At 45.1% G+C, this 24,671-nt stretch overlaps 3 protein-coding genes across 6 annotated transcripts; 1 reads left to right on the top strand and 2 right to left on the bottom strand.

Annotated features, from left to right (window-relative positions):
• Positions 1 to 297: 297 nt before the first annotated feature.
• On the bottom strand, positions 298 to 22,933 carry LOC131204325 (interferon-inducible GTPase 5-like). 4 transcript variants are annotated; one of them, XM_058195489.1, is made up of 4 exons: positions 22,790 to 22,933; positions 19,733 to 19,937; positions 5,021 to 5,664; positions 298 to 2,674 (listed from the first exon to the last, which is right to left on the bottom strand). In XM_058195489.1, exons 3-4 carry the CDS (start codon positions 5,611 to 5,613, stop codon positions 1,471 to 1,473), a joined length of 1,797 nt encoding a protein of 598 aa, XP_058051472.1. In that variant the 5' UTR covers positions 5,614 to 5,664; positions 19,733 to 19,937; positions 22,790 to 22,933; the 3' UTR covers positions 298 to 1,470. The 4 variants fall into 4 exon arrangements, with proteins under 4 accessions (XP_058051472.1, XP_058051473.1, XP_058051471.1 ...); XM_058195490.1 differs by lacking the exon at positions 22,790 to 22,933 and adding an exon at positions 21,801 to 22,253; XM_058195488.1 differs by lacking the exons at positions 19,733 to 19,937; positions 22,790 to 22,933 and adding an exon at positions 7,650 to 7,879.
• On the top strand, positions 7,983 to 15,087 carry LOC131204324 (interferon-inducible GTPase 5-like). The gene is made up of 3 exons (XM_058195487.1): positions 7,983 to 8,140; positions 9,484 to 10,185; positions 12,388 to 15,087. The coding sequence occupies exons 2-3, from the start codon at positions 9,491 to 9,493 to the stop codon at positions 13,550 to 13,552; spliced, it is 1,860 nt and encodes a 619-aa protein (XP_058051470.1). The 5' UTR covers positions 7,983 to 8,140; positions 9,484 to 9,490; the 3' UTR covers positions 13,553 to 15,087.
• On the bottom strand, positions 17,882 to 19,655 carry ZNF576 (zinc finger protein 576). The gene is made up of 2 exons (XM_058195951.1): positions 19,634 to 19,655; positions 17,882 to 18,399 (listed from the first exon to the last, which is right to left on the bottom strand). Exons 1-2 carry the CDS (start codon positions 19,653 to 19,655, stop codon positions 17,882 to 17,884), a joined length of 540 nt encoding a protein of 179 aa, XP_058051934.1.
• Positions 22,934 to 24,671: the final 1,738 nt, after the last annotated feature.

Below are 24,671 nucleotides of genomic sequence, written 5' to 3'. Positions count from 1 at the left end.
TCCACCAAGTCATACCCAAAGAACCAGTAGTAAAAAAATTTGAAACCCACCATTGATTCAGTCCCTGATAGGTTTACCATCTAGGACAGGGGTCTCCAACCTTGGCCACTTTTAAGACTTGTGGACTTCAACGTCCAGAGTTCCTCAGCAAAGCTTTGCTGGCTGAGGAACTCTGGGAGTTGAAATCCACAAGTCTTAAAGTAGCCAAGGTTGGAGACCCTTGATCTAGGAGGCATGACTAAGCTGCTCCATGATGTCCACACGGGATGGTACTTCAAAGAATTATTTGAGACATAATTGTTATTTCTCTACTACCTTTTTATTAACGGCATTTGGGAAAGGTTTCTATAGCATGGGAAGAAACAGAGAGGGAAAGGACTTGTTTGATATTTTGCACAGCGTGCAATTTTATATACATTTGATATACGCACGCACACACCTCCACAGACACACACCAATTGCAATTCAACCTGTATTCTAGATCAGGGGTCTCCACCTTAGTAACTTTAAGGTTTGTGGATTTCAACTCCCAGAGTTCCTCAGCCAGCAAAGCTGGTTGACGAACTCTGGGAGTTGAAGTCCACAACCTTACTAAGGTTGGAGACCCCTGTTCTAGATCAATGTTTTGTAGTCTCAAGTGTGGACTTCAATTCCCAGAATTCCTCAGCCAGCCATGTGATCTATGGTTGTTGTTTTTTAATTCCTATAAACACACAGCATCTGCCTCTAGTGGCCAGCCGAGGGAGTGTCACCATAAATAAAGCCAACAGGGAAATCTTACATTCAACCTTGTGCTCCAACCAAGCCTTCCCATTGGACAGCTCTATGGCTTACATTTGGATCTAACTCTGGAAAATATTATTAGATGTCATCCCCCTCCTTTCCCCTCCTCCTTCCACATTTCTGGTTAGTCATCCTAAGGCTAGGGCAGCAATTTGCCACAAAAACCTTAAATTTCATTCAAACTCAGTATGTCCATGCCAGAAGTGAGAGGAACAATACAATATTTAAAATAATAAACAACTGTAGGGCCGATGGAACCTTTTCAGACAAAATAGCTCGTCTAAATCTTGTCTCCAGAACATCAACGCCAAAGCAAAACACTTGTTCCTAGTCCTTAAGATTTTACAGGCCACACAGTGCTGAGTAGCTTGTTATAATGATAGAAGCTAAGGCGGGGGTCTTCAAACTTGGCAGCTTTAAGACTTGTGGACTTCAACTCCCAGAATTCTCCAGCCGGCATAGCATAGCTGGTTGGAGAATTCTGGGAGCTGTAGTCCACAAGTCTTAAAACTGCCAAATTTGAAGACCTCTGAGCTAAGGGAAGGAAGCCTCCATGAGAAGACGTCCAGGGAAGATCAGAAACGGGAACAAGGAAAGTCCTTCTACTGCAGCCAAAAGCCGGACCAGCTGAGAATGATGGGAACCGTAGTTGGAGGGGACCAGATGGGCAAACTGTCTTAAGCCACATCAGACGTGACTTTCACAGGCCTTCATGAGGACGCGCTGGGAGTCCGCAGCCAGCTCTTCCAGGCACTGTCTCAGCATGGAGTAGGTAGTATGAAAAGAGATACCGCCAGAGGCCAGGGCTCCATAAATCGGGAACCGATGGAGGAAAAAATTGGCCACCATCAACCCTGTTCCGGTGGCCTTTCCCAGCAAACTGATCACCACATCCTTGTTGATGCTACGGCCTAGACAGCTGTGTACTTCTTTTCTCAGGACCTCCATGGACTTCCCGGATCGTTCAGCCAGACGGGACAAAGCTGCTGCATCGAGGCCGAAGTCTTGCCGGTAACTGGACAACTTCTTGAGCAAAATGGATACGTCACACGCGAAGGCCAGGCCGGGCAAAGGGACAGCAGCTACCAAGCTGGAAATCAAAGCCACCTTCCAGATTTCCTGCTGAAGGACTTTCTTCTTCTTCTCTATGATCACCGTGGAGACGTTGGGCAGAGACAAGAGAAAAGCCTGTTGCTTATGGGTGGGCAGTTCGTGCTCCAGAGTTTCCTCAAAAGCCTGGAAGTCAAACTTGTCGAGGTAAAAATTGCTGAGAAGGAACACCTTGGCGTCGCTCAGCCCAGCTTTGGAGAGCTTGCTCTGGCAATCCTTTCTGATCACCTCCAGAACTTCGGCTTCCGTGGGCGGGTTCTTCTTCCTCCGCTCGGCCTCCAAATCGTTGTCTATCTTGGTGCGTACGAAGTAGAACTGCTTTCCCTGTTGGACAATGGCCTGGGCCAAACGGACGTGGTTTTCTTTAAACCGTTCGGAAGCCAGGATGATAAAGAAATCGTAACGGGAAAAGTCCACCATTTCTAAGTATTGATCGGCCTGGAAGTTGGGCGTTCCTATACCGGGGAGATCCCACAGGCTGACGTTGGCGTGACCAGGATAAGGATATTGCGTGGGCTTCATTGTGGTCTCGGTCACGCCCGTTGCGGCCGCCCCTTCCTCTTCATCACTCATGCCCCTCAGGACGTTAACAAAAGTGGATTTCCCAGCGCCCGATTCTCCTGTGATCGCAATATCCAGCTGGGCATTCCAGATGTTCTCCAAACTGCTCTGGATTCGGGTCACTACCTCGGCGAGACCCCCGAGTTCGTAGGCTTCCTGGATCTCAGCAATCTCTTTTTCGCTGAACTCTTCGAAGTCCCAGCGAGTGGGTTTCTGCACCCTGTGTGGAAAGATACGAAGGATGGTCAAAAGGTCTGGATGGAGAACAGTAGTGGGTTTTGAATCCCGGTGCTGCCGGTTCGCTATCGGGAGTGTGCGTATAGTGCAGTATTAATGCAATATCAGGGGTTTTCAATTTAATTGTATAGAATGTGAAGGATGTGTGTTTGTGTTTTGTGTTTTTGTATGTATAATGTACACTAGAAATGGCTTTTAATTTCGTTGTACGAGGTGCAATGACAATAAAGTAAACTGACTAATAGAGCAGGAATCTCTGTAGCTCAGGGTTGAACAATGGTGCTCTCAGAATTGGTTGTTTGCTTGCAGATATGTTTCGTTATATTAGGTAACATCCAAACATAACATCACAACATTGCAGATCAACCGTGTTTACACACCCACATGAAAGAGACTATAAGAGGTTAAGAAGGAAACAAAAAGTCCAGAACATATCCTCCTTCCCAGCAACCAACACCCAAATAAGAAGGGACTAATCCCAGACAAATAATCAAGCAGAAACCAATAGCCTCATTAAGGAACTACCGAGGAGAAAAACCACACCTCCTGGCAGAACAAGCTACAGGTAGTCCTTGACTTAGGACGATAATGGAGCCTGCCCATTACAGTTGTAAGTTTCAATCGTTGTAAAGGAAGTCATCACATGACCCATGTGATTTTACAACCTTTTTTGCAGCAGTCATCAAGGGAAGCCACTGTTTGCTACCGAAGTGTTTTTGCCCAAAACCACAAGTAAACGCCAATTTTGGGCAAAAACCTAAAACTCAGTCATGTGACCACTGCAAATAGCCATGAATGCAGACTGGTTGCTGAGTGGCTGAAATGCGGTCACACTGTCAGAGCTTCAGAACCAGGTCATAACAGGTCATGTAACTGGGAATGGCCGCTAAGCAACCGTCGTAAGTCAAAGACTATCTGTACCGTATATAAACAGGGAGCAAACTCTCCACTTACTCACACTGTTGTTGTTACCTAGTTGCATAGCAAAATATCTGCAAACAAACAACCAAGCTCAGAGCAGGAAGGATACCACACAGCAAGCTAACGCTAAAACAATTACCCTCACACGACAAGTAATTGCGATGTTTATAAATGTCTCTCTAGTTAGAACTTCTCTCTTTTTGGCCTCGCGCTGGAGCCCATCTTCAGGGAACTTCTCTCTCTACAAAATGTGCCACTTTTCTGAAAAAGTGTCTCTGAATCCAAAGGGGAAGATGAACAGCTGACAGAGAATGAGAGAATGGCTCCGTTGGCTGTGGAAGAAACTGGGGAAGGGCAAAGTCAGGCTGGGCAGAGCAGGGGAGAGGTAGAACAAGGGAAAGGGAGTTCAGATGAAGACCGAGGCCCACCCCCTCCTCATCCTAGGCAGCGCAGGGAGGAACGGAGAAGAGAGCAACGTGGGTTACGAGGGAGGAAAGGGCCCCGATTCCCTTTACAAGGCACAGCTGCTGATGGAGTTTAAAGGAGATGCAAATGGGAGGGGTGGTTGTGGGGAACGAATACTGAGTTCATCTTGTGTTTATCTGAGTTCCTGGCATCCTCCCAACTGGTTTGATTTACTGCCATGCTACTTCAGTTCTGCAACTCCTTATCTTGCTGCCCTGCCATATTAATTACCTTATCTTGTCCTGTTGGATTTATAATTGGAAATTTTCTGCTTACAACGTTTGGGACTGAAGTATTGCCAGCCAAAGACCGTTACAGGTTGATGGAAGAGCTCTCTCTCCAGGCCGGAGAGTTGAAAGGGACATTGGGGGCACAGTTGGTGATAATAAAGGGACTCATATTGGTTCTCTGCCTGTGTTGCCTTTGTGTCACGCCCCGGGTCATCACAAGTTCCCTGAAGATGGGCTCCAGCGCGAGTCCGAAAGCTCGGAAGACAAAACCTCTGGTCCCAGTGACCGACCCAGATTGGATCCTGCAACATTATCTTGGGACACATATGCAGGTCATCCTCAACTTACAACCGTTCATTTAGTGAGCGTTCAAAATTACAACGTCACCGAAAAAAGTGACTTATGTTGGTTTTTCAAGATGACCACCTTTGCAGCATCCCACAATCGCATGATCAAAATTCAGATGCTGGACAACTGCTTCATATTTATGACCGTTGCAGCATCCCGAGGTGTGTGTGTGTGTGTCATGTTAGTCACCTATCAACTGTGCTGATTCAAGTGCAGCAAAGGAAGGTCGTAAAACGAAGCAAAAACTCACTTAACGACAGCAATTGTGGCTCAATTGTGATCGTTAAGTTCGAGAACTACCTGTATTCGCCTTCATTCAAAACTTTTTCTGTTTCTGTTTTCTGTTTCGAAGCTGTCATACCAACCTTTCATATTGGTGCAGGTCCTTCAGCAAATCTTCCCGCAGCCGGGGGCAATCGAGGGCGCCTGGCTCAAAAGCAGAGATCAGGTATACAAAGGGATCCACGAGAGGGAGGGTCCCCAGGGATTCAGTACACGCCTCCCGGAGGGCCTGCAGGACTTTCGATCGATCGTAACGCTGCCCCATCAACCGCTTGAGTGTGTGAAGTTCCAGATCAGCCTTGCTCCGGGCAAAATAGACCTTTTTGCCAGCTTGCCGGGCCTCCAACACAAGGCGGCCGTGAGAATCCTCAAACTTGTCGTCAGTCACCAACACAATCAAGTCAGCCTCTCTCATCCACTGATCCGCGTGGCCTTTGCCCTCCATCGACCGCTCCCACAGCAGTAAATTATTAAAAATCGGGTCTGGGTACATGATGGGCTTTTCAGATTTCACCGCAGCCCCCACGGGGGCTGATCCGACATCATGTTCGGTCATCTGTCGTACGGCATTAAGAAGAGCCGATTTCCCGACGTCGGATTTCCCCACGAAGATGATAGAGACATCCCCGCAATCGGGGGAACCCGGAGCGGAATTTGGAGAGGCCTCTGCGGACATGTTTGGACGTGTTGACAAAGAGATTAATTTTTCTTCTGAGCAGGCTGTAAACTTTTAAAGAAGGAAAGACAAAGGTCAGAGAGGAAAAAATGTCTTTTTTAGGCTAAGTTCAAATTCTAAGCTTGGCTAATAATATTTCAAGCAGCGCTCAGTCACAAATATCAATTATCGAAATGAACACAATTGGCCACAGGCCAAGAGCACAAGAAGGATCAATTAATTCCGTTTAATTTCACCGCAAGCCCATAAATATTGGGATGGGTACATTTTCACCTCCCTTATAACAAAGTGCTTATTGTTCCTTTTTTTTGTTGTTGTTCAAGCTTCTTCTGTTTTTCATTGCTCAGCAAGACCAACAAATCATATAACAACGTTTCCAAATTAGGCCATGATGCAAGCAAGACGCAGCCACAAAAAAATCAGGGATTTTTAGAAAGGATTTTATCCTGTTTCTCCTGTTTTTGCAAATAAATCAAAGTGACAAACATACCTGATACCCCTTCTACTTTCTCCACAAGTCCTCTACATATTGGGTTGGGCTGAGGCAGAATGACTGGCCCAAAGTCCCCCCAGTCAGGGGTTTCATGCCTGTGGTAAGACTAGAATTCACATCTCCTGGAGATTGGCTCTAAGTTTCATTGCCATTTATTTTGAAAGCCAGGAAAGTCTACGGAGTCGTCTGACTGCCAACAGTTGCTAGTTCCTTTAGTTCACACTGCCTGCGCTATCCAGGGTGCACCACAAGGGGGCGAACTGGCTACATACCCGTCACATTTTATTTTTTATATTTTATTTTATTTTTTGTTATTTTTCTTATTTTATTTTGGTTTTTTTATTTTATTTTATTTTGCTTTTTTATTTTTTTTATTATTTATGTTTTATTTTATATTTTATTTTATTATTATTTATTTATTTCATTTTGTTGTTTTATTTTATATTTTATTTTATTATTTGTTTTATATTTTATTATATTTATATATATTGCATATTATATTTATATTTATATTTAAATTTATTTAATGTTATTTAATGTTATTTAATTTAATGTTATTTATTTAATTTTATTGATTTTATTTTTATTTAATTTAATGTTGTTTACTGTTATTTAATTTAATGTTATTTAATGTTATTTTATTGATTTTATTTTATTGATTTTATTTATTTATTTATTAAATTTTTATTATATTATATTATATTAATTATATTATATTATATTATATTATATTATATTATATTATATTATATTATATTATATTATATTATATTATATTATATTATATTATATTATATGATAGAATATTATATTATATTATTGCATTCATTGATGTTGCCAGTCTACCTATACGATCTGCCCTAGTAGGCTAAATCAGGGGGTCTCCAACCTTGGCAACTTTAAGCCTGGAGGACTTCAACTCATTCATTCAGCAAATTCAGCAAAGCTGGTTGGGGAATTCTGGGAGTTGAAGTCCTCCAGGCTTAAAGTTGCCGAGGTTGGAGAGTCCTGGGCTAAATCAATGGCCCAGCTTTCCTATCGAAGTAGAATTCTCCGTTTCCGGGTTTCTAGCCTGGTGTTTCAACAGCTGGACCAGATTGTGTGTGTGTGTTTTTTTTCTTCCTCCTGACTTTCCTGCTTAGCTGGGGAATTCTGGGAACTCTTCAGACTTGCCAAGTCAGGGAAACCTTCTTCTCTAACCTTGTTATTCTATTCTATTCTATTCTATTCTATTCTATTCTATTCTATTCTATTCTATTCTATTCTATTCTATTGTTCTCCATCTAGCCGGGGATGCTGGAAAGACGCAGGGAGAGAGAGAGGCGAGATGTGGGGGGGGGGGGGAAGAGTAGTTTCCTAGAGCTGCGGGCTCAGCCATCCTGGCTTTGCATCCTGGCTTTTGCATCCTGGCTTTTGCATCCTGGCTTGCCGAAAGCCGCTCCGCCACTCCGGATGGGGTTGCACCAAACCGAGTGGCCAAGGCGGCCTCTTTTGCATCCGCCCCGCTTGCAAACAACAAACCTGCCCTTCCCTCCCCATCTACCTGCAGATCGGTCGCCCCTTGAAGGACGGAGGGGAAGTCGGCTGGGTGTGCAGCCCAGCGCAGGGCAGTCCGGATTCCCTGGGCAGAGAGGCGACCTTCCCCCTTCGGGCTCCCGGGCTGAGCTGGGGGTCTCCTCCGGCCGCTTTCGTTTCTCCAGAACCCTCCTCTTCCCCGGCCGCGTCAGAAGGGGCGGTTTTGCGGCGCCGCGGTGCGAGCGCAGAACCGAGGCTGGGGGGGGGGAAGAAGGGAAGTAAAGGTGCAAGAAAGCGGCTTCTGGATCGCGCGCACGGTCCGCTCGCTGGCTGCTCCTGCCTTGGAAGCGCGTGGGAGGCTCCCCGGCGCTGAGCGAGAGAGAGAAGAAGGGGGGAACGGGAGGAAAGCAGCCTCAGCCGGTGGCATTGGGGTGGGGGAGGACTGCCCACGCGTGGGGTTGTTGTTGGCCGCGGCTCTCTTCTTCGCCAACGGCGCCTGGATCGCCTTTTGGAGGACAGGTGAGATGATGCTGCTGCCCCGCAAACCCGGGGAAGGGGCCAAGGGGGTGGGGGTGGGGGGGCTGCAGGTGAGGTTGGGGAGGGTCACCTGGAAAGGCGGAGGGGGGAAAAATCCCAGACCTCCCCCCCTCTCAACAACAACAAAAAAAAGGGCAGGAGAAGTCTTGCTAAGCCCGCGCGGAGCTGCAAAACTGCGGGCGATCCCCGGAGCGCAACCAAAGTATGGGTGTTATTTTCCCTAATCTCTTTTGCTGCCCCCTCATGGTCGTCTGAGGTATGACAGTCCCCCTCTAAGGCGCGGTCGGGAGGCGGTAACTTTCGATTCCTCCCGATCGCGGGCTGAACGAGGGGGGGAAAGTGGGGAGGGGGCTACCGGGGAAAAGACAAAGCAGAGTCTGGAGCGGGAGGGTCTAAGAACCCTTCTCAAGGGAGAACTTCTTTTAAGCTCTGTCTTCTGGGGCAAGGGGTCTCCAACCTTGGTCCCTTTAAGACTTGTGGACTTCAACTCCCAGAATTCTGGCTGGCTGGGGAATTCTGGGAGTTGAAGTCCACCAAGGCTTAAAGTTGCTAAGGTTGGAGAGCCCTGTTCTGGGGCCGGGGTCTCCAACCTTGGTCCCTTTAAGACTTGTGGACTTCAACTCCCAGAGTTCTGGCTGGCTGGGGAGTTCTGGGAGTGGAAGTCCACCCATCATCAAAACACTGCCTGTCGGACATTAATACAATCGAACGAGTCCAGAGATATTTCACAAGAAGAGTCCTCCACGCCTCTGCTCGCAACTTATGCCACCAGATTTCAAATTTTGGGCTTAGACAATTTAGAATTACGCCGTCTTAAGTCTGACCTAAGCATAGTACATAAAATCATCTGCTACAATGTCCTACCAGCCAATGAATACTTCAGCTTCAACCAAAACAAGAGAATTGTATTGAATTCGACTTCAGAAAATACGACTTCAGTAACGGTTGTCAGTGCCTGGAATGCACTACCTGACTCTGGTTTCTTCCCCAAATCCCCAAAACTTTAGCCTTAGACTGTCTACTGTAGATCTCATCCCATTCCTAAGAGGCCTGTAAGGGGCGGGCATAAGCGCACCAGCGTGCCTACCGTCCCTGTCCTAATGTTTTCTTTTATTCGTATCCTTTACATGTATTTATAATTACATTTACACTTGTATCTGTCATAAAATACATGCTTGACGAAATAAATATTTTTTTTAAAAAAAAATGGCCGAAGTTGAGAAACACCTGTGATAGGTGGTTGCACGCGGTTGTGTGAAGCCTGGATTCTCACCAGAAGGTTCCTGCCTGGGCCAACACTCACCTCCTCTCTTCTCTTCCTGCAGCTCAGCCATGGCCAGCTTTCCCTATTTGGACGAAGCTCAGCTGAGGAAACGCAAGGCTCAATATTTGGCCCAGAACTCCGTCGCAGCTGCCTCTCAAATCCAGGAACTGCTGGATTTTTTGAACTCCTTCAAGGTCCAGGTTGGGATCCTAGGAGAGCGTCGCGCGGGGGTGACCATGCTGGTTGAGGCTCTCCTGAGCAAGCCCTGCCCAGTGACCAATCTTTATGCTTACTTCCGGGAAGCTCAACAGCCCACGCTCTCTGCAGAGGCCCACGTTCATCCCACCTTCCCTCACCTCATCTTGCACGATCTACCCGGCTTTGAAGCCAGCGAGACACCGGCTGCCTATCTCAAGAAGCTGGGTGACCTACAGCAGTTCAGCTGCTTTGTGATGGTGGTAGGAACCAGGGGCTTCCGAGACCTTCACCTACAAGTCCTTAAGGCCATCAAGCAAAAGAAGAAAGCTTTCTTCGTGGTTCGCACCAAGATCGACCTGGATTTGCACACCGCTCGAAGGCGCCTTCAATACAGATACAATCCGGCAGAGCAGATGAACCAGATCCGGAAGGAATTGTCCGAGACGTTGATCAAGGAAGGGTTGGAGGCCAAGAAGATCTTCCTGGTGTCTGGGCTGCAGACGGAAAGATACGATTTTGCTTTTTTCGAAGATACTTTGGAAGGAGAAGTGCTCAATTTGAAACGGTAAAGTGGGGAGGGGGTCTGACTTAGATGAGAACATTTTCCTTACGGGAAATTTACGGGACCGCCTGCTGCTACCGGCGGCCTCCCATCGACCAGGACGCTTCCATAGGGAGGGTCTCCTGGGGGTGCCGTCGGCCAGACAATGTCGGCTGGCGACATCTGGGGGAGGGCCTTCTCTGTGGGGGCACCAATCCTCTGGAACGAGCTACCACCAGATATCCGCCAACTCCCTGATCTCCGGACCTTTCGACACGAGCTGAAAACATTTATTATTATTATTATTATTGTTGTTATTGTTATTGTTGTTGTTGTTGTTGTTGTTATTATTATTATTATTATTATTATTATTATTATTATTATTATTATTATTATTATTATTATTATTATTATTTATTAGATTTTTATACCGCCCTTCTCCCGAAGGACTCAGGGCGGTGTACAGCCAAGAATAAAACTCAATATATATACAATTAAAACCAGAAGTTAAAACAAAGCAAATTACAGAAAAAAGGCTGACATTAAAAGTTTAAAAATTTAAAAACCCTAAAATAGTAAAAACCCAATTTAAAATAGTTAATTTAAAATTTCTGTTCCATCAAGCAGGACTGGCCTAATGGTTTTTTAAATGGGGTTTTTATGGGTTTTATAATGTCCAGCCAACTTTGAATTTTCACTTTTTAAATTGGTTTTAATTTTTCTATCAATTGTTTTATTCTGGCTGTAAACCGCCCTGAGTCCTTTGGGAGAAGGGCGGTATAGAAATTTAATTAATTAATTAATTAATTTTCCTTACTTTTCTATATGGAACTCAAAACTTGCTAAGACAGAACACTAGCAAGGAAAGTAGAAAAAAAAATCCTATAATTTAGCATAAAGCTTTCACACGCTGACTTTCTTTAGCATCCTTGCTTACGAACCAAAATTGGGACTGGCAGCTGTTATTAAGTGAACTGCGAAGTGGTTGCTAAGAGGGAAATTATGGGACTGTGACTATGTTTTCCTTTTCCTCTGGTCCCTTGCCCTTTGGAATGCTTATATTGGTGGTGGAATTACAAGGGATTACAAGAGATTAGGCAGACATACAAGTGAGAAATATACATCGAAAGGAATGCAGTGGTGCCAGCAGCCCCAAGCATACTCAGGACTGGAAGTCACCATTTTGTATTTGCTTAGTCTCTTATAATCCCTTTTCCTCCAATCTCCCTGCTCTTCAAGGGAGGAAAAAACAACAACAGGTCAAGCATAGGACAATGTATTACTTTTAACAGCAATCACAAGACTTAAGGGGCACTGCAAAGGCATTGATCATAAAGTAATTTTTCACCACCATTGTAACTTCAAACTGTTGCTGATTGAGACTGTTGATAAGCGAGGTCTATCTCGATATGCCAATTTAAAACATTCCAGCAAAATCTCTCAGATTTTATATACCAGTGTGTGTATATGTGTGTGTGTTGTTTCATACTTCTAAACCATCCCACTCCGTCAAAGAGGAGCTCTGGGCGGTGTACATTACAATATAACCAATAAAAATGTATACAAATAATGTTAAAATTAAAAATTAAATAGGGTTAAAAAAATTAAAGAATGACAAACGTCAAAAGGGGAGAAAAGTCCTATGATAGCATGGACATTATTATTGGACATGCCCAGTGTACTCCTTGAGAAAGACAGTGTTGAGTCCTTGATGTAGCCTCAGGATGGATAAAAATCGATGATTTTTTAAAAAAATAAAATTAAAAAAATGGATTTTTAAAATTTAAATCTGATTTTTTTAAAAATTTAAATTGGATTTTTTTTTTTTATCAAATTTATTTTAATCAAATGCTTTTGGAGTAAAAGCTGTAGTTTTCTATTTAAGATACGTCGATAATTTAGTTTATTCAGCATGAAATGGAGCTTAGTTATGTGGCATATTAGGCTGTATATTCTTTAATATTGGGACTGTCGATGAGTCAACAGCGGGTCAGAGGAGGAGCCGCTGCGGGACGGAGATGACCGCTGCTCTTTAAAGATTATGATTTAAATCGAGCTGATTTAAATCAAGCCTTTTTACGAGTGATTTAAATCGTGATTTAATTGAACTTGATTTAAATCAAATCGACGCTGCGTATCCTGTCTGTCATCTTTAACTGCAACTAAGGACTTTAGGAAGACAATGTATTACGTTTACAGTGTATTTCTGCTCTTGGTTCTTTCTAGGCACCATGACGGAAATCTGAAAGACTTCCATGCAGTGAGTCAAAAGATGATCAAGGAGCTGTTTGAAATTTGCAAGTTCAGCAGCTTGGTTGAAGTCCCAGAGGTAATCCAGGCTACGCTGGCCAACCCCACTCAAATCCATCTGAATGTAGCTGTGATTGGGGAAACAGGCTCAGGAAACTCCTCCCTGATCAATGCGCTGAGAAGAGTAGGCTCTGAAGAGACAGGGGCGGCCCCCACCGGAGTAGCCGAAACCACCAGGACAGCCACAGCCTACCCATTCCCGTCCGTCCCTAACATGTTCCTTTGGGATTTGCCAGGAGTGGGATTGATGGAGGGTGACGTGAAGCGCCTGGATCTCAGCCGCTACAGTGCCTTCCTGCTGGTGGCCTCGGAGCGCTACAAGCACATCCACAGCTGTCTGGCCAAAATTATTGCTTCGGAAGGGAAACAGTCTTTCTTTGTGAGGAACAAGATAGACGTAGATGTGGAGGCCCAAGCTGAAAAACAACCCAAGTTGAAGGAGAAACTTCAGGAACAGATCCGGAAGAACTGTGTAGAAGCTCTGAAGAACGACGGCATCGACTGTCCAGTCTTCTTGGTCTCTTCCTTCATGGCGGAAGCCTACGACCTCCCTCTCCTTCGGGAAGAACTCCAGAAACGGGCTTCTGAGTTGAAGAGGAAGGAACTGAGGAGAGCCATCCCGACCGTCTTCTCCCAGCTGGTGAGGCTCAAGAGCAAAGTGTTGATGAAGGACGTGTGGGGGAAGACCTTGCAAGTTGGCCTCTCCTCTGTGGACAATCTCAACGAGACTGTGGTCGAGAAGCTCCTGACCATCATCGCCAGCTTCTGCATCCACCTGGGTCTGAATGAAGCGTCTGTGGCGAACACGGCCCGGTGTACTGGCAAAGCCACCCACCGGCTTCAGGAACAGATCCAAAGTCGTTTTGCCCAGCCAATGCAACCCACCGAGGTGCTCACCCTCATAGTTAAGCCTCCCTCGTGGGGCAACTGGGCGTGGACCTACGTGCCGTACTGGGGCGGAGAAGGCAAAGTGGAGGCCACCATCTCGGTGGAGAACATTTACAACCTGCTGAAACAAGCTGTCATGGAACTGTCCGGGGATGCAGAGAGGTTGCTGGTGGCGGCCTTCTTGGAGGACTAGAGCTGGTTGGATAGATTGATTTAGGGGGAGAGAGAGAGAGAGGAAGGACCAACAACCTCTTTGCCCCACTTTAAAAACGGCGGGGAGGAAAAGTCACGGAAGCGTCCCTGCAATAGGACACGATGAGGCGAGAGCAAAGGCTGGTTGGCATAGCGTCCTGTGGCGGTGGTGGCGACGATGGTGTTTTTGGGAAGGACCCAAGCAAGATTGGGCTGTAGAAACTTAAGAAATGGAACATCAGCGCTAAGCCTGTACCCCTTTGCACTGCTCATTTCACGCTTTGTAGTGGCTCTCAACCTTGACAACTTTTAAGATGTGTGGACTTCAACTCCCAGAATTCCCCACATCTTAAAAGTTGGTACGGTTGAGAAAATACTCTGAGTCGTTCTTTACATGAAGGAGTTCCTTATTATTACAGAGAAATCAAAGGCTTGCTTACTTGCTAGGATCCTGGCTTACAATACTGGTCTTATATAGTGGGAAGTTAGTTTATTTTGGGGGGGGGGGTAGCAAATGCATCTCATGCTAAGACAGGCTTCACACACAGCTTGGCCTGTTCAGGAAAGCGCACGCTGTGCCTAAAAACTCTTTTGAATTCCCCAGACGTACACATGCTTAAAAAGAGTTATTTTCTATCCAGGAGAATTCAAATTCTGTCGATTGAAAGAGTAGTTTAAATATGTCTGTCCTGGAAGTAGATCATGTTACACAGTTATTAAAAACACTGGTCAGGGGTAGATTGCCTTGCACAAGACAAACTGCAACGAAAAGTTCTATACATTGTACATTTAGCCATGCCACAAGTTAATTGAAAAGAGTTGCGTTTGTAGTTTGCTGCATGACCAATTAAAATAGTTGTTCTTTGTTGTACAATCGTGTTTTGATCATTTTTGTTTATAGTATGTAACTCACTGGGTTTCTAAAATCTTCACCCTCAGTCAGGCCTTGCCTAAATTTTTTTTAAATTGTTTATCTTAATTTGATTTGCCAGGCAGTGCAGGATCATAAATCCAAATTCCTTACAAAATATTTGTCCGGCCTGCCTGAAGCAAATTGTCTTCAGAGTGATGCAAGAGCGTTGTGGTTTCTGTGACTACCAGGTGCTGAGAGAAAATCTCATTTGGATGACAAAATTGTCTATTTGGTAATTGACAACTACCGTATTTTTCGGAGTATAAAATGCACTTTTTTCCCTCCTAAAAGAGGCTGAAAATTTGGGTGTCTTATACTCCAAATGTAATCCCGCTTGGTGTCCAAAATGGCTACCCGGAACAGCTGCTGCCTTCTCTTACCCCTTCCGCGCTTTGCCTGCTTTAGACACTGGAGCTCCCTCCGAGGATCAGCTGTGCTTTTCAGCCCCAACGCAAGTGAAGCGATCTTCCGTGCTTTGCCTGCTTTTCCAATTGCTGCTCCCTCCGACAATCAGCTGTACTTTAGAAGCACAGCCCCAACCAGCCCCAACCTCAAAACCAGCGAGCAAACTAATGTGCTGGGATTAGCCAGATGAATACCTGGTAGGCAGATTTCCCCGCCCCCCATTTTCCTCCCAAAAAACTAAGGTGCATCTTATACGCCAAAAAATATAATACATCCAGTAGTTGGGGCAGAAATTAATATAGCAACTTATCCCATCTTCCTCCTCTATTAGATGGGAAGTCAAGACTATTACTAGAAAATATGTATAAATATCGATTTACGATTGTTCACACAGCTACTGTTTGAAGTTATGACAGGGCTGGAAAAGGCGACTTACAACCAGTGCTTGCACATACGATTATTGCAATGTCCCCATGATCACCATCTAGGGGCCTAGTAACCAGTTCACATTTACAACAATTGCGGGCACCCCAGGTCTCATGATTGCCATTTGCAACTTTCCCAGCCAGCTGCCAACAAGGAGTTATTCTTTTATTTTATTTTCTTCCTACTTTTTTTTAATATTCCATTATACAATAAAATATCAAAGGATAAATAAAGTGCCAGGAATCATAACCTCAAAAGATACAGAAGTCCGTGTCAAATCAAAATTCGCCTGCAGAATGTGTCATTTACGTGATGCAAAACCCACAGCAACTTCCCAGTTTAAAAAGATCTTTTTCCCTAAAATTCTCTACCTCCAGCATCCAGAGAAGGGCAGCCGGCAGAAACAAGTCCTGCATGGGGCCAACTGACAATGCTCAGATTTACTTCATTCTGAGCCAATCTCGCCCGTTTAAGATCTAGAAGATTCACTCACACCGTTGCAAAAACCATTTCAAGCTAGTTTTTCCATTTTCAGCATCACAAGAACTTATCTAAAGACAGAAGCTACTTTAAATGACCAAAAAGATGCTAGAGAAGGGAGTTTTGTGAGGATGCAGAGTGACTTCCGGGGTCCCTTCATTTTCTAACACAAGGTTACTTGCGCTGATGGATTTCCTGAAGAGGTGTAGAGAGAGGGGGGGGTAGTTTGTCCTGGGATTATGTCAGGGATGAAATGCTCCCGGTTCGGACTGGATCAGCCAATCCGGTAGCAATTGCAGCAGGTGGTTCAGAGAACCGGTAGCAAAAATCCCTGCCCCCCTACCCTCTCCACCCATGCCCACCCAATCACCCGCTTGCCCACTTGCCGCTTCTTTTAAAAAATGCTTTTAAAAGGTTAAAAAAAAAGGCTCTGATGATCACAGCTGAGCCGCGCAATCATCAGAGGCTTTTTTTTTTGCTTTTAAAAGCATTTTTTAACAACCTATTCGGCCGAATAGGTTGTAAAAAAATGCTTTTAAAAGTAAAAAAAAAAAGATTGCGCGCCACAGCTGATCACACATACACACCCGCACGCTGTTCTGTTTATCCCATGCCTCCTTTTGGCGTGCGCCACGCACGCACCTCCCATTTGGCGCATAGTGCGCACTGCGCATGCCCGCGCGCATGCGCAGGCAGCGAACCGGTAGTAAACCGGTTCAGATTTCACCACTGGGTTATGTGATTATCTTTGGTGAGAGTCAATGGGGAAGCCAGATTCACTTAACAACTCTTTTATTGACTTAACAACTGCAAGTGATTTCCTTCACAGCTGTGATTCTTGCCACAAACTGTGGCAAGAAAGATCATAGTGTGGCAAAATTCACTTAACAAGTATTTTGCTTAGCAACAGAAATTTTGGGCTCCACTGTTCTTAAGTCAAGGACTACTTAAGAGGCTGGCTGAGGAATGCTGAGAGCTGAAGCCCACGCACCTTAAGAGCTGCTAAGGTTGAAAAACGATGAGTCCCGGAAATGTTTCTTTACAGATTCTCAGCTGTTTTTCCAAGGCAGGGGTCTGCAACACTCAAAGAGCCATTTGGACCCATTTCCCACAGAAAAGAAAACACCGGGAGCCACAAAACCCCTCCCATCCCTGAGTATTTCTCGAGCGGCCACAAAACTAGCATATGTAGTTGAATTAAACGTTCTGTTTTTCTTCTGCAACTTTTCTTTTCTTGGATTTATCCACGATTGGCCTACCGGGGTTGAAAAGCTCAATAAATTGCGTGCCAGCGGGTGTCGCACATTGGCAGTTGTGACGCACATTTTGAGCGACAGGGAGCCGCAGCAGAGGGGTGAAAGAGCCGCACGCGGCTCCAGAATCGCAGGTTGCTGACCCCTGTTCTAAGGGGAACATAAGCAGCTGTGGCACTTCCAAAGGACAAAGATTTTACCCTGTATTTCCCCCCCCCCCCAAAAAAAAGGAATCTGGCTCCCTATCCCAGACAGCAATGCCCATGGCCTTCTAGTCCCCACCTGTTCTGTCCCCACTCGCCTCCGTCCAAGCGATGGCTTAATTAGCCAGCACTATCAGCTCTGGCAGCAAACTAGCGAGCTTCTGCCAAGTGACTCTGTTATCTCCCTTGATGCCGATGAGTCACCCAGGAACAAACAGTACTTCAGCTCTTAGTTCAGCAGTTGATTTTGCCTGCTATGAAGAGGCATAGCAGCCCTCACTGGTTTTATATCCTGTGGGGTGTGGCTCCATGAGTCAGCACTTCCTAGGCCTGCCCCACCCCTGCTTCTGTTGTTCCCGCCTCTCCTGCCTACGAAACCTAGGGTCCAGCCAGGCCTGATTGCCAGCAGCTGGGTCAGGAGGCGTGGCCTGGGGGGAAAAGTCAGGGGACAGAGGCCTCGTTATCTCCTCCACCTAGCCTGCCTCTGGTTCCTGGAGCTGAGCCAGGGAAGCCGGTGCTCCCAAGGTAAGTCCTGATGGCCCTTCCCCCTCACTTTCCAAGTCACTTTCTGGCAGGGGGCCCGGCTCGGGGGGTGCAGACACACCACCACCCAGGTTCAGGAAGCAGAGGGATTGGCTAGTGCTACCGCACTAGAGCTCTCCGCGAGCATGCCGGATGTAATGCTCATGCAGGCCTGCCTCGTGCCTGAAGCTCTCCCCACACTCAGTGCAGGAATAGGGCCAGGAGGGTAGCAGCACCTGGGTCTGCCGGTGGAAAGCCTGGTGTTGACGCAGGCTGGAAAGCTGCCGATAACTTTTGCTGCAATCGGAGCACTGGTGAGGCAAGCTATGGCCGGCTGTGTGGCCTAGGCGGTGATGCTGGTAGTTGGCCAGCTGGTCAAAACGGCGGCCGCAGTCAGCACAGTCAAAGGGGGGGCGCAAGCAGTCACTGCAATCGGAGGGCGAGGGCGAGGCATGGCCTCGCTGGTGGCAGATAAGCGCTTGGGAGCTCTTGAAAGCCTTCTTACAGACAAAGCAGAGAAACAGGGCATCCCGCAAATTGGCCTGAACAAATTCCTGTGGGTGTTCCCGCTTCATATGCCGTTCCTTGAATTTCTCGTCAGGGAAGGTAATCAGGCAGTGAAAGCACTGATTGGCACCCAGGCTACCTGAAAATGGAGAGGAGAGAGAGGCAGCAGTGGGTATAAGGTTATTGAGGTACAGATATCTACGGATTGCAAGACAAGCAACGGTATGGCAATACAACAAAGAAACAACTGAATAATCTACAGGGAAGCCCTCAATTTACAGCCATTGGTTTAGCATTAGACATTAGAAGGGGCGCTGGAAAAAAAAAAAGAGACTTATGATCATCCTCACGCAACTGTCACGTGATTAAAAAAAAATCAGGCACTTGGCAACCAGCATATGTTTGCAATGTTTGTAAGGCCCCTGGGTCACGTGATCCACATCTGTGACCTTGCCGGGTAGCTTCTGACAAGTAAATCAATGGGTGAAGCCAGATTCACTTAACCACCATGTAATTCACTGAACAAATGCGGTGATTTGCTTAACTTGCAACTAATGCGTTTGTGTGTCTTCAAATCAGGGCTGACACCTGGCAACTGCCTGGACAAGTGTTCTTGGCAAGATTTCGGAAATGTGTTTTTTTTATTTGCATTTATATCCCGCCCTTCTCCGAAGACTCAGGGCGGCTTACACTATGTCAAGCAATAGTCTTCATCCATTTGTATATTATATACAAAGTCAACTTTTATTGCCCCCCCAACAATCTGGGTCCTCATTTTACCTACCTTATAAAGGATGGAAGGCTGAGTCAACCTTGGGCCTGGTGGGGCTTGAACCTGCAGTAATTGCAAGCAGCTGCTGTTAATAACAGACTGTCTTACCAGTCTGAGCCACAGAGGCCCAATTTTGCCATTGCTTGCTTTCTAGGGCTGAGAGAGTGACTGGCCCAAGGTCGCCTACCTTGCTTTGTGCCTATGTCAAATTAGAAGTCATAGTCTTCTGATTTCTAGCCTGATGCCTTAACCTACGGGTGTCAAACTCGCCATGTCATGTTGACGTCACGTGACGTATTGCAATGTTTTTTTCCCCCTTCACGGAGCTGGGGTGGGCATGGCCTGTATGTGACACATCCGGTCCAGGGGCCGCCCGTTTGACACCCCTGCCTTAACCACTACACTGTTTCTCTTAACGTAACCTTTTCTTTCAAAGACCCTGTAATCCTTTGCATCAGGGTGGAGTAGGGAGACTGAATGGAGCTAAGCATTTACTGGCTGGATGCCCTTCCTGACGCCCTTGCAGAGTTCACAGCAGATATTTTCTCCGCACCCAGAAAGAGAAATATCTGCTGCTACCTAGGGTCGGACTATAGCCTACTGATCTGAGGCAAGAGCGCCATTTCCACACACCACCCTTCTCTTAATAGTTGTATCAGTCAGAAATCCTCTGAAATCAAGGACCAGACTCAACACTCACAGATGGAAGTCTTCCTAGTGCATTCTTTGTCCTTGCCCTCTGCTGGCATTATTGCAAGGTTTCCGTCTATCCAGAGAGGTTCGGGTTTAAAGGCTGAGAGATGCTTCTGGGACAGCGATGCGCCGCTGTTACAGTCTGACCCCTTTTTAAGGAACGGTTCAGCCAATGTTAAGTTGCCAACTGTGGAAGATTCAGCCATCGCTTCCTGTAACAATGAAATCAAGCGGTGAGCAAAAACATCCCGGCCCATCCAGTTCCTTCCTACACACCACAAACGGTGACTTCTAAAAGTGTGTTGGACTAAAAGCATCTCCCTCTGCCTCCAGGTCAACGGACATTGTGCTAATTCTAGCCCCAAATATTCACATTTCCCAGTTTTTCCCCCCCTGCATGGTTCAGCTCCAACCCAAAGACAGCCTACCCGTTTAAGACCCTTTGGATTCACACCTTTCTCTTACAGCAAGTTTGGCAGCAGCTTTGAAGAGCCCTTTTTTTTCATTTTAAAGCAAATTTCATTTTCATGTATGCCGATTAGTGTACATTTAAAGTGACAATGAAGTTATTCTAAGTCCTTTGTGAGAAGAGAAATATATCCATTGGAAAGTTGCAGGTAACAAGGTCTAGGAGTGGGCTTGTAGGTCTCACTCAGCCAAAGTTTTAAACTAACATAATTGCAAAATGTACGAGGCATATTTCTAATGTGCTGACTTGTGTGCTGTGTTTTCTGCAAAGTATGTACTTGTGCGGATATATCTAGAGCAGGAAGAATGAGACGGTGGGAAATGAGGAATTAAAAGTAACAAATGGCTGAGAGCTCCAAATGTATATGGGTGTTTGCAGAGAGTGACGGTCAGTAAGAATGTAAGAAAGAACAAAGAAGTGAAACTATGGAATGTGTATGTCAGTAAAAAAGAAGGTATAAGAAATGTGGCTTGAAAGGAGAATGGTGTCCTTTGCCCAATTGCAGTCCTCATAGGATCTGCTATGTGTCATCGGACCCCACTGCAATGGTTTAATAATGTACATTTTGTTGTGAAATTGCATTGCTATGTGGGCTGTTCATGTTCCAAATTGCTCATGAAATGAACCTCTGAATCTTAAAGTAAGATTTGTTGCTTGCAGTTTGTCTGGGTTCCTCTTTATTGAGATATTTTTACGACACCTTCTTGGGTCAATAAAACAAGCAAGGTCAACTCATGAAACCCAGAAGGTAAATGTGTTGTTTTTCCCACTCTGAGAAGCCCCCCACCCCCACCCCCCAGAAGAATGAAATATTTTGGGAAATATTAAAAAAAGGGCAGATTATATTTCCCTAAAGGAGAAATGGAGAAATATGTTTTTAGAGGCAGAAAGCAGTCCCCAATTTCCCACAGCAGATGCCAGCACTTAAGGAGATTAATTAAGGAGATTAATTAAGCTTAATTGAAAGAAGCAGCCAACTATCTAGATGGCTCTATTAATAAGCAAAGCAAATACTGCAGGCAGAAATCCAATCAAGACAGGACATTTTGAAACTCCTTGCAGCAAAGTTTGACAACTAAAAAAAACCCAGCAGAACGATAAGGATTAGTACAGCAGCCCCTCTCCCAAGATCCAGCACAGGGCGAAAGTCCATTAGCCATCAGGGTGGATAAAAATCAATGATTTTTTTTTAAAAAAAATTTAAAAATGGATTTAATTTAAATTGGATTCTTTTTTATTTAAATCAGGTTTTTATTTTTACCAAATTTATTTTAATAAAATGCTTTTGTAGTAAAAAATATATATCTAAAAATAAGTTTTCTATTTAAAATACATTGATAATTTAGTTTATTCAGCATGAAATGGAGCTTAGTTATGTAGCACGAGGCTGTATATTCTGCAATATTGGGACATTGGTGTTGTCCACAGCGGCTCAGAGGAGCCACTGCGGGACAGAAATGACAGTGGCTAGCAAAGCCGGCTGAGGAACTCTGGGAGTTGAAGTCCACAAGTCTTTTTTTTTTTTTTAATTATTTTCTAAACTAAACAAACATACATAAAAACATCTTCAATAAAAGTACAAACAGTGTGTCGGTTGGTTACTTACAAATCTTTTTGTGCAATTTCACCATACTTATAAAGTATAATTCTTCTAATTTTACATTTTACCAATATTGATGTATAGCCAACTATTTTGGCCAGCTTATCATTTAACTATGAATATATCCTCTCTATCTTCATATAATATGTTCTAATTTTTTTTACTGCTTGCCTTATATCATTCATTCCTCATCTTTATATATATATATATGTGTGTGTGTGTGTGTATTATATATACTGTATGACAAAGTAAATAAAAAAATTAAAAAAAAGTGTGATTGGACACACACAAAAATAATAATTCAGACTAGTAATATTACATTGTATTTACATCTTTCAAACAATTCTTATATTATACAACTCTCTATCAAAATTTCATTAACGTATTTTATTATCTAACCACTGATAAAACAAATCCCGCATCTTATAGTATTGTTTATCTTTCTGTTCTCTAATTTCAAATGTCAGTTTACTCATTTCTTGCACATTCCATTCTTTTCATAATAATTTCATCTTGTGTGGGTGTTTTCTCATTTTTTCCAGTTTTTTTGCAAACACAATTCTAGCCGCTGCACAAGTCTTAAAAGTGGCCAAGGTTGGCCCTGGGGTGGAGGCCTCAAGCCCGGGACGAGCCCCTCTGCCGCCCCACAGCTAGGCCAGGCCAGGCCAGAGCTGCTGCTGCTGCTATTCCTTGCCTCGCCTGCCTCTGCCGACGAGGCCTACCCCTCCCAAGCGCCTCTCATCAATGCCCCGGCGGGGTCCCCCTTCCCAGCTTCGGCCCTCCGAACCAGGAAACTTGCCCCAAATCCCTGCCGCTGGCTCCCCGGTCATCCCCTCCGGATAGCCTCGGTCGCCACCCTCAGCCACCCACCTCCCCGGCTCCGCTCCACATTAGGCCTCTGTCAGGGGGCCTCCCAGGAAGGACCCCCCACCCCTACCTAGCCACCGCTCTTCCCGTAGAGCGAGTCTTTCCGAACGCCTGCAAAAAATTCTTACTCTTCTTTCCGCCGTGTGCCTTAAGGACTGCTGCCCGCTGTTTTCTCACAGAGACAAATTAGAGATTTGGGGGAAATGCGGAAGCCTCCGAGAGCCGTGAGCCAGGTCTCATAAATTATCGTAACTTGTTTCAGGCAATATCACAGACAGCTTCAAGCGGTGGAGGGGGGGAGAGAGAGCGAGAGAGAAAAGCACACACACACACCCAAAAACCACATGAGAAATGGCGCATGCGCACCACAGAAAGCGTTCTACCAGGCACCCGTAGGTCTGTATGAGTGGGATGTGGCTGGGCTTCAAAGAGTTCCACTGGCTAGTTGTACCTGCGCATGCTCCTAGCAATTGCGATATTCCCAGCCATTATGGAGGTTGAACGAGGAGCGCAGGCGCCGTCCGCTCTAGCTTTCTCTTCAGTTTCCCATCAATTCTCCTGCGTTTTTAATTGCACGTCATGATGTCACGTGTTAGAAAGAAGATTCTCCAGTGGGAATTATGTCAGTTTATCTGTCAAGGCAATTTTCCTGTACAGCCACGAATAAAAAGTAATATTAACAGTAATTTTGCAGGTATCTATCTTTCAGGAATATTTTGAGCCTGGTCACATATTAAGAAGATGAAGAGTTTCTAGAATCAGCATCTAACGATGAAGGAATTGCAGGGTTTTTTTTGAAGATCTGAAGCAGGAGAGATCTAGTCCAGTTAATTTATAAACATGGGACTGGCGTCAAATTGTTGCAGAGGTTTGTTCATGATACATTTCGACTGAATTTTTCTCCAGGCAGGGTGAGGGATTTCTATAGCTGTTGCTTTTTGAAACGGTGGAAGCCTTAGTAGGCACAGCAACAACTTTCTCTTTGAGCAGTTAAATACTACTTCTGGATAATCTTACTTTTATGGATTGTGTTGCATCAAATGCAATTGAACTTTCCAGAGACAAAAAATACCAATGCTTACATAGCTCTGTATGCATATTTAGGCAAAATTATGGGAGATTTGGTTAATAGATACAGATGTATAGAAACCAGATTTAGGGATTGGCTTTGGCATATCTGCACAAAAATAGCAATTGCACCTAGATTTACATACTACCCGATGGTGCTTTTTTTTAATTTGCATTTATATCCCACCCTTCTCCGAAGACTCAGGGCGGCTTACACTATGTCAAGCAATCGTCTTCATCCATTTGTATATTATATACAAAGTCAACTTTTATTGCCCCCAACAATCTGGGTCCTCATTTTACCTACCTTATAAAGGATGGAAGGCTGAGTCAACTTTGGGCCTGGTGGGACTTGAACCTGCACTAATTGCAAGCAGCTGTTAATAACAGACTGTCTTACCAGTCTGAACCACAGAGGCCCTTTACAGGATTTTCTGAGCAGTTTACAATGTCAGCATATTGCCCCCAACAATCTGGGTCATGTGACCAATCTCATTGTATCACCTGTTTTGTGGTGGTTATTAAGCAACTGCTAGGATTTAAAAGTGACCACTGCAGTCATAAAATGAATCAATTGTTCACTATGGGCTGGCGAATGCCAGGTTTCATGAAAAACATTGTCAAATGTGGTCACGTGACCACAAAACACTACAAACAGCCATAAATGCAGGCCAGTTGCAGAGGGCCGGAGATATGGTCATGTGACCTGGGGGGGCGAAACGGTCAATAGATCTTTGGAATAGGATCGTTTAGTATCTCTGGGGAGATATATTGTAACTTCAACTGGTTGCTATGCCACTGTAAGTTGAGGACAACCTATAACAAGTGATGGCTAGTTTTGCCATCGCGTGCCAAAAGCGGAGGGAGTTGCGTGTGCGCGTGCCCACACCCATAATTCTATGCGCCCTGCCCCCCCACACACACTCCCTTTTGGCACGCGAT

This window comes from Ahaetulla prasina, chromosome 10 (genome assembly GCF_028640845.1).
Source record: "Ahaetulla prasina isolate Xishuangbanna chromosome 10, ASM2864084v1, whole genome shotgun sequence".
Taxonomy (NCBI): domain Eukaryota; kingdom Metazoa; phylum Chordata; class Lepidosauria; order Squamata; family Colubridae; genus Ahaetulla; species Ahaetulla prasina.
Note: the sequence above shows the minus strand (reverse complement) of the source record. Positions and strands in the feature narration are given on the sequence as shown.

Coding starts and splice junctions, on each gene's coding strand:
- LOC131204325 (XM_058195489.1), bottom strand. CDS start 5,613: ATGTCCGCAGAGGCCTCTCCAAATTCCGCTCCGGGTTCCCCCGATTGC. Junction 2,675..5,020: donor GACCTGCACCAATATGAAAG/GTTGGTATGACA, acceptor CTTTCCACACAG/GGTGCAGAAACCCACTCGCT.
- LOC131204324 (XM_058195487.1), top strand. CDS start 9,491: ATGGCCAGCTTTCCCTATTTGGACGAAGCTCAGCTGAGGAAACGCAAG. Junction 10,186..12,387: donor GAAGTGCTCAATTTGAAACG/GTAAAGTGGGGA, acceptor GGTTCTTTCTAG/GCACCATGACGGAAATCTGA.
- ZNF576 (XM_058195951.1), bottom strand. CDS start 19,655: ATGGCGCTCTTGCCTCAGATCA. Junction 18,400..19,633: donor GGCGCTCTTGCCTCAGATCA/GTAGGCTATAGT, acceptor CTCCATTTTCAG/GTAGCCTGGGTGCCAATCAG.